The sequence below is a fragment of the Centruroides sculpturatus genome, unplaced genomic scaffold, assembly GCF_000671375.1.
Source record: "Centruroides sculpturatus isolate CEXI.00-Female unplaced genomic scaffold, Cexi_2.0 scaffold1215, whole genome shotgun sequence".
NCBI classification, from domain to species: Eukaryota; Metazoa; Arthropoda; class Arachnida; order Scorpiones; family Buthidae; genus Centruroides; species Centruroides sculpturatus.
Window position 1 is genome coordinate 58,053 of NW_019385505.1, and position 9,978 is coordinate 68,030.

The 9,978-nt window shown below is 31.0% G+C and overlaps 1 protein-coding gene across 1 annotated transcript in view; it reads right to left on the reverse strand.

The window, feature by feature from the left end:
- The window catches only part of LOC111639632 (multidrug resistance-associated protein 4-like), a 71,681-nt gene that overhangs the window by 50,776 nt on the left and 10,927 nt on the right, over window positions 1-9,978 (reverse strand). Inside the window, exons 4-8 of the mRNA XM_023385530.1 lie at window positions 8,740-8,958; window positions 8,104-8,193; window positions 5,310-5,473; window positions 1,313-1,438; window positions 828-1,077 (exon numbers count right to left, since the gene is read on the reverse strand). Coding sequence (XP_023241298.1) covers window positions 828-1,077; window positions 1,313-1,438; window positions 5,310-5,473; window positions 8,104-8,193; window positions 8,740-8,958 — 849 coding nt within the window. The remainder of the gene's footprint in view (window positions 1-827; window positions 1,078-1,312; window positions 1,439-5,309; window positions 5,474-8,103; window positions 8,194-8,739; window positions 8,959-9,978) is intronic.

Here is a 9,978-nt window from a genome sequence, read left to right on the forward strand (position 1 = left end):
ATGACCAAAAGTAAACAGAATTATATATAATTAATATATTAAAAAATTAAATCATGTTAAAAGGTTCATATAAATAGAAAAATATTATCGTAAAAATTAGATAAATATTTACAGACGTAATTTATCATAATATTAATTTAATTTTAATTAAGCAGAAAAATTGTTTAAAGAACTTTTGACAGAGAAACATTGACAAATGGTAAAAATAAACTTATTAATTACATAAGTAGACATGCATTTTGAATGTTTATACTCATCTGTTCTCTCACTGACAAATATCTGGTTAATTAGAAAATTTGTTGTAAGTTTTAAATAATTTTATTTAAGCAGAAAAATTGTTTAAAGAACTTTTAACACAGAAACTTTGACAAATGGTAAAAATAAATTTATTAATTACATAAGTAGATATGCACTTTGAATGTTTATTCTCATCTGTTCTCTCACCCACAAATATCTGGTTAATTAGAAAATTTGTTGTAAGTTTTAAATAATTTTATATGATTATACAATTAAAATATAATACAATATACATGAAAAGTATTTTCCTTAGCCAATATTTCACTTAATTTATAACATAAACAAATTATATTTTAAAGAATAGTGCGTAATGTTAATAATGCCTATTTTTACCATTTGTACGAAGTTCCTGTGCAATTCAAAGAAAATTTGTGCTTAGTCGGAATTACGACTATTATTGTAGAAACTACAATAATATTAACATTCTCGAATAATTTGTGAAAACATCGTCGTAATAAATTGAAAATATGAATTTTTATTACTTTAAAATATTACATTAATTTCATAGGAAATTTTGAATTGTAAGTTACCTGAAGTCTCTTTAATGAAACCAAAATTTCTGCAGCCACATTTATTGCTAATGAGAAGAAGTTAATAGTGCTAGCGAAAACAAATATGGAAAAAGTCATAGTGACGAACACAATTTGGGAATTTAATTGTCCACCAGTTAAATAAAATGCAAGAAATGTCAGGGAAATAAATAATTTCGATATTGGAAATGACAGAACTAATGACATCTCTCTTGCATACAAAAACATTCGGACTTTTTTCATTTCTTTTCTGCAAATATTAACAATTAATTAATACGATTTTCTAAAATTTGTAAGTAATTGCTTAAAGAATGAGATATTAACATAACGAAAAGTACAGTAAAACCTGTGTAAACTGGAATTACACATTTTTGAATTCTTCTGGTTTTGTATTCTTCGTTCTCACGAGTGTTTTCTATTTAGTCATGTTTCCGGTTTATTAGTCTTCCGTTTGAACAGGTTTTACTGCATTTAATTTTACTTACGCTCTGACATTCTCTATTAATGCAGCATATGGCAATTCCCAGCAGTACATTTTAATTAATCTCATATCTGCAATCATCTCGTTCAACAGTTTCAGTCTTTCGTCTCCCAATTTAGCTGCTTGTAACCTATCATTAAGTAATTATGTTCAAAAGTAAATATATTCGTTTATACAAATATATATTCTCATCTTAAATTATAATAGAACGTTTTAATTTTCATACAAAAAATATCAGAACAGTTATGTTTACTCTGCTCAAATAATTTCAGTACTGTTTTAGGTATTATAGATTATTTCACATATCGAAATGTAAGATTGTAGCTCTAAATGACAGGGTCGACCAATGAGGTTCAACTTTGTCTCATTTCATTCTGGAATCTTACCAGAGAAATCTAATTGATTACATGGCCCAATTTTATATAAATTCAATGTTAACTTTGTACTTAAAATTAATACTATAAATGAAGAAAAAAATTGTGTTAGTGTAATGTTAACAGAAAATATATTAGAGAAACAAAAAAATAATTTTGTATCGTAATATATAAACTTTTAAAATGACGTGCAGTATTAAAACATTGCACACGTCTATATATATAATTGAGACAGGTTGATAATGATAATGATAATAATAATAAGCGCAGAGCCCAAACGGTTAGGAGTTGAAAGTTGAAATTTGGTACACAGTTAGGGTACGTCACGAAAGAGCACACTAAGATGGGATTTTTCGAAATTCCCCCCCGGGGGAAAGAGACAGGATTAAGGCTTAACACTTCCATCAACAATGGAAGTGTTACTTAACAATAGAAGTGTTAAGTAACAATGGAGTGTCAGGTGACAATCGAAGTGTCTGTCAGGTAACAATGGAAGTGTTAAGTAACAATACAAGTGTCAAAATGGAAGTGTTACGTAACGATGGAATTGTTAAGAGAAAGCGGCGTGCAGAACGCAGGTGCAGGATTTTTCGTTTTTGCGATAAATCGAACATATTTTTAGACCTATCTAAAAATTATCTAATTAGTCTGGAAACAGGGGACTCAATTCTTGCATTTTGTGAAAACGGGCAAGGTACGCTTTAACGTAATAATCTTAATCTTAGTTATTGTTACTTTTGCCCGTGCAACGCCAAGCCTACCTGCTAGTTTTTTAATATATTTAATTACATCAATACTTAAACAATACAGTAGGAATGACATTGTCTTTTTTTATAGTTTCAGGAAATTGACAATTGTACAAAGTTGCATGAGCGCAAAAATCAAATATTTTCAATCAATATGATATGGCAGTTGTTCTCAACCTGGTTACGCTCGTACCCTGGGAGTACGAGCGTAAATCGAAGGGGTACATCTAACTTTCATTATAAAATGGCGTATGTTCATCAATTTGCTGTAAATTATTAATACAAAAAACAAGAAAAACTTGCTTTAAAATATCCCAGTGTGAACACCAATTTCCATTTTAACAGTCTGATCGACTTGTCTGTCCATTTGATTTGCCTGTCTATTTGTGCCGTTAGTGTCGAGTAAACCTGTAGTCTAGTAAAATTACGGTTTACACCGAGCATTAATTTTAGAATAGAAAAAAAAAATATTTTTTCTATTCTATAATAATACTTTTCATCCCCTTTCCTATCTCGCTTTACTTTTTCCCTTCGCCTCTTCCCTTAATTACCTTTCTTCTACTCTTCTTCATACTCTCGCAATACCAATGAGTAGTCCCGAGTCTTCATCCCCTTTATGCTAAATATTCTATAATTATTGCTCGATAAGATTGGGGCTTTTCGTGTTTTTACTGGACTACTGGTATTAGGAATAATGAGGCCTGGATCGTACCCCCACCATGAAATACGTGTCACTACATGCACGCATTACTTGATATTTAGCAAATTTAGACGTTACATTTGTTACAAAATTTGAAAGATTCATGTATTGTTCTGCGCATTATAAATTCACAGCCATTACTTTCAATGTCAGTACACAATTATAATCTCTATTTAATTAATTAACAACGTGGGAACCACGAAAAAATTGCTGAAGATTTATCGCAAGAAATATCTTATTAAATTTGTTAGAAATTATTATAGAATAATTTAAATTTTCTTTATTGTTAANAAAATTCTCAACAATAACATATCGAGACCTAACTCCATTATTTCTTGACTAACAATAAATAAAATTTAATAAATATTTTAAAGATTGGAAATAATTTCTCTTTACCTACATCTAAAAATTGAATATTAAAAATATAATGACAAACATAGACAAATTATTCACGAATGATTTCTACCTAAAAACATTTTCAGATTCAATCAATTTACAAAAAAAAAGTATTTGTACTGTACGTACAAAAGCATGCGGAAAATTTTTTTAAATTGAAAAACAGATAGATAGGCATGAAGAAAAATATTTAGTAATCTGTGAAAATAGAAATGATATGCTAATTATGTTTGCACCGTTTAATTTAATAACATTTGTTATATTGTATTTAATTGCATTATATCCATATCAATGCTAATTGGACATAACTGAACAGTTAACCAATTCTGCATTGCATTCGTACTGTTAGATTATGATAACATATACAGTCGACCCCCGTATAACGTGCGTTCCTATAACGACAATTCCTATAACGTAGCGAAAAAATTGTAGCAACATTCATATAAAATACCTCCTATTACGTCGTTTCGCGACAAGATTGATAGAATCTGGACCAATAGTGGATGAGCAGCCGAACTACTTTCCTCTGACCCTGCGCCACACTACGGAGCGGCTAAATTGAGTTTGCTATCGTCTGTACAGTATTATATATAAATTATATATAAATTAGGTACTGTACATATAATTATATATTAATTATATATAAATTAGGTACTGTATATATAATTATATATTAACTTAATTTATTGTAACTTTATTATAATTATATATATGCTTTCTGCCGCCTGGCAACACGCTACGGAGATTTTAGGCTAGTAAGTTGAGTTTATTATCGTCTGCACAGTATGTAAATTAGGTACCGTAAGTCTAATACAGCACTAATTTTATANAAAATAAAAAGTTTTAAATATCAACTTTTTTCTACTTGGTTGTTGCGCGAGGCCCCTCCAAGAGCGAGGCCCTGGGCGATTGCCCTGCTCGCCACCCCCTATGGCCGCCACTGACAGTACATATCTTCACAGTAAAAACAAATTAGGAGTGCTCACCGGTCATCCTGTTCACTCTAATACGGTGGATCTAATTTCCCAAATAGAACACGAATTCGTTACTAATGAATAATTCGCCTGTGTATATAAGTTCATTCTACTTTGTCACGGCATTACTGCATATGAAATCGACATTTTGAGGTGTTAATGGCAAGACGCTTAGAGTTTACCTGTATGAAAATACGTTTTTGCTAGTTGCAGAAAACAACTATCAATGGTGCAGAAAGTAGACCATGTAACAATGCTTCCATCTGTATTTTGATAATGGGAAACATGCTTTTGCAGCAAGTATGGAGCACTTCCTTGTTTCGTGATCATCGTCTCTCCTAATGATCTGTATCACAGCTGCTTGAAATGCTCGCCTGTGTTTCCTGATATAGCGAATGTCCTGAATATCTATTGGCAGTCATGTCAGAATGGAATAAATGACAAGAAATTAGGCAGAATGATTATCTTGCTGACGTCAGCTCGATCATGCAGCATTTATAAACTCTATCAATTAATTGTATATGACTGCATCATAGAAACATGCCTTACATTCAAAGACATCTCAACAACAAGTTGAGTAAAAATTCCGTACACGTTAAACATTGGTAAATGTTTTGTAAAAAATTGAAAGGGTGATTTTAAGTATATATCATAGGTATCAAACACGTTTCTACTAATAATTGTTTAATAAATAAATAAATATATATATATATATATATTTATTTATTACATATATATTATGTGTGTGTGTGTGTTTGAATGGGTGCGTGTGTGTTTGTATTAAAACTATATAATTTAAAGTAATAATTACCTCAGTTTTGAATATAATTTGCTCAATGCAATTTGTATAGGAATAAAAATAAATATAGCCAAGAATCCTGCTAAAATAGTCCATCCATAATATTGCCACAACATCACAATTGTAACGATAACAAGGAAAGGATTTGTAAACAAATAAGGAAAATAAAAAATATTCTATAAAGAAAATAAAAAAAAACGTTAAATACATATAACATAAGTATTAATTTGATTAAAGCTAATATATTCTTCAGAATAATGTAAAATTATATGAATAATCATAAAATATATATAATAAACATATATAATAATAAAGTATAATATTAATATACTTTAATATATCTTTATAATACTTTAAAATGTTATCAATAGCTCTATATATAATGATCGTGTTAAATTTGCATACTCCTTACTTCCTTTTAAAGCAGAATTTCGTGAATTTAGCACTTACAGGATTAGAGTTGTTTCAGATTATAAGGAATGGCGATTTATAGATATTCTTCAATTTCGTATAATTACATAATATATAAGTTATAATGTTTTAGATATATTACTCAACATTTTGTTCTTGTGCACGCTAATGTATATTTCTGATTTCTTTACTACACACACTGTAAGCTGTCTGATTATTCTGTCATATCCTCAAGGTTTAGTGTATGAAAACTATTTTCCATTTAGCACAGACCCTCAAAAAATTGCCGTGAATAATCACTGACATACACATGCAATTGCGTTAAAAAATTTTTTATATGTGTTGGCATCATGTGTGACGAGTTTCCAAACTGACATTGGTTTTAGTGTTCTGATTTCACTTACTTTAGGTAATGGTAGTCACTCACAATTGCCTCCACAGGCGGTCATTGCAACATGGATGTTTGCCTGCAATGGGTGATGTAATTATGGGACATTCTACATGCTTACACGCTTGTCTCTATAAGATTGTTTGTTTAGTTAAGTTACGGCAACGCGACACGTAGGCGATCTGCCTAGGAAGAATGCCTTCCGGAAAGTGTTTTTAAGAGTAAGTAGCCCCTATTCAGACAATATAGACGTGGAGAAAACTCGGAAAACTCCACGTGGCCAGCTCGACCTGGCGAGGCTCAAACCTTACGACCGAACGCCCAGTGTTCAAAGAACGGAACCGCTTGGCCACTGGTGTGCCCTATAAGGTAAAAATTTCTTGTCCTTCCGCCCATATATAACATGCTCAGTCATAGCAAAATCAAAAGTCTTTTGCATAATGATATTCTTCTCCACTGGCAGAACTCTTGGGAAACAACCACAGAAACCGAACCCACCAATTCATACATAATATCAACGAGCACCACTGCATACCTGGATTAATATCACATCTCTCCTTACTCAGTTTATTACCGGCCAAGGGAGATTTCCCAGCTATTTCTATCGCTTTACAGGTAAACGTACTCCCCTTTGTGCCATCTGTAAAGAGGTCGGCGGACCCAACCACTATCTTTACAGATGCGTGTGCCTTGAAAGGAAACGACTCGAAATTGAACTAATTGCACAGAAATTAAACATCTCCTGGCCGTGTCAGCAACATGATCTCCTTAAACACAAGGAACTTTATTCAGCTTTTCGTAACCTAGTGCTTGCTTATGAGCAAGTGGCACCCATCACCACGTATGAGTAGTTCTTCACCAGACAACGTTCTCTTTCATTACCTCCGCCACTGCTACGGACCTCTGTAAATACTGTACATATGCCACCTAACTGCTACTGTTTTCGAAGTTGTAATGTAATGGCTCGTATTACTTCTCTTATGTATTGTATTCTATACTCAAACTGTATTTTAAACGCTATTATATTGTATCATTACTTAATTTGCTGTATTGTACTCAATTTTATGTAATTTATGTGCTTTTTCCCTCTGCACTTATACACATCTCCATGTTTTATTTTGTATCAACACTTGTAATATTGCATAGTGTCTGTACTGGTAAAGCTTTCAAAATCCATCACTTTGTAATTATACTTATACTGTAAACAACTTGTAATTAACCATATCATCATTGTATTTAACTACAACATCATTGTAATACCTGCAAACCATTGTATTAACTCTCTTGTATACTATTCCAACCTACTTTTTGATAATTCTGTAGTTCCTGTATGGTAAACAAGTTAACGATTACTGTATCTGGTTTTCATTCCCGGTAGTGCCATGCAAAGCCGGGCATGTACAAACTATTGTATAAGATATTGAGTGACTGACTGACTGTCCTTCTGAGGAAAAACACATCAGCCCTCAGGACATTTATATCCAGCTAAACTTGTTTCATATTAGTTATGCTATTACAAAGAAATTTGAAGAGCTACTTATGGAAACCCAATAAAGAACATTGTTCTATAAATAAAACGATATTCCATAAACTAAACAATGTATAATGTTGAAATTTCGCATTCGCAGAGAGGCCATTACAAAATTTTTTAGAATCGGCAAAATTTCAATTATTTACAGTATAATTCTGAAAAATCTGAAGAAAATTGCTATCTTATTCATGCGCTCTTGTAAAAATAAAATTTAAGTGATTGAAGGTTAGAATAGATAAATTTTTAGACAATGCAACACCCATCCGATATATTTGCATTAGAAGTTAATTACCGGAATTAATTTATTAATTTATAAACAACAAATAAAACATTTTACATTAAAACAGAGGAGAAGAACATTTTAGCTCAGATATTGTATTTTATTTTTAAAAAATCTTTAGAAATATAATTATTTGTTATTCATATGTATTAACGTCAAAAATATATTATTCATTAGAATATCAACTTCAACTTACAGTATTAAACTTGCAAACATCATTTGCTAGAAGGTTTACCATTTGTCCTACATTCGATTTTCCTAGCGATGAAGGACTTAACCTAATTGCCTGCAAATATAAATTTTATATTAACATGAATAATTAGTGTATTACCTGAAAAATCATATTAATTGTACTAGGCTTAGTGCATTTTCAAACTCTTATTGTATCAAGTCCTTTATTTCAAAGGAATAAGAAATGTATGATGACTTTAATTGTACGAAAAGCACTGAATTGCTTGTTGTAGTAAGCTTTAATCAAAATATTTGCTATGTTTATTTAATAAGTGTATTTTTGAATTTACAGTTTTAAGTATTTCATTGTATAAAATATAATCTGATAACTTATAGAATATTGTTTACTCGACAGTCCAATGAAGGATTATAAGCTATTGCATTTTATAAAATATGAATAAATTATTCTAATGCTCTGTTGCGTCTTAGTGAGATGAAAGTGTATGAAGCATATCCAAGTGTAATGGTGTTTTAATTTTATATGGTATATACAAACTTATGGTAAATTAATATCGTACATAATCATATTATATATCATACATAATAATGATATATCATTCATAATTATTGCAATAAATAATGTGGTATGTTTTATACTCACCTTTCTATATACCAGAGTGCAAAATGCAATCTTTAATTTCATTCCATAAATTTCTGTGACAAAGGTATTAATATTATATGTAAAAACGTAAATTGCAGTTACACCAAAAAATCCTGCAATTGTTATATATATATTGTGTTGATTCCATTCCAATCTGTTGTCAAAATAATATATTGTTAATCCCAATAGGTATGCTTGGCCTGCAACTACCACCGTTTCCTGTAAATATATTCATGTATATATACGTCATATATTTTATTATAAAGCTTCACGAATTGCAAATCAGATTTAATAACACCCAAATGAGATAGACAGATGGCAGCACAGTAATGGTTGGTTTATAAACTACATACAGTAATTATATCCATACATAATCTATATCCATAAGTGTTTCTAATATGATACCTATGTTAGTAGTTTTAAAACATACTGTATCCATATCCATAGGAGCCAAATACTTTTATCTCCTACCAGGCGGTCTGCCATACATATGCGAACTATTGATGTAAACAGACAAAAATATCACGTGCTTCATGCAGATCAAACAATTCTTGTTTTATGTTTCTTTATGAAGGAATTAAGTCTTATCATAAAATTTTATATTGATCAAAAGTAGCATGAGTCAAAAGTTGCCTTTCAGTCGATTACAAAAAATTAGGTACTGTACGTGGTCAGCTTATATTGATGCAAACTTTCCATCAATGTTTTTGTGACACTCCCTATTACATCGCTTTTTGTTAATAATATAAAGTTTTTTCGATAATTGCGAATAACGATAACATATCCACACAGTTTTCTTATCTAATATATAATCGAGACGGGTTGATAATAATAATAATAATAATAATAATAATCATAATCAGCGCAGAGCCCAAACGGTTAGGAGTTGAAAGTTGAAATTTGTACACAGTTAGGGTACGTCACGAAAACGCACACTAAGAAAGGATTTTTCGAAATTCCCCCCCGGGGGGAGAGAGACAGGATTAAAACTTCTATATACATTATGGATACGAGCCCAAACGGTTAGGAGTTGAACGTTGAAATTTGGTACACAGTTAGGGTACGTTAGGAGAACGCACACTAAGAAGGGATTTTTCGAAATTCCTCCCCACGGGGGAGAGGGACAGGATTAAGGCTTAACACTTCCATCAACAATGCAAGTGTTAAGTAACAATGGAAGTGTTAAGTAACAATTGAAGTGTTAAGTAACAATGGAAGTGCTAAGTAACAATGGAAGTG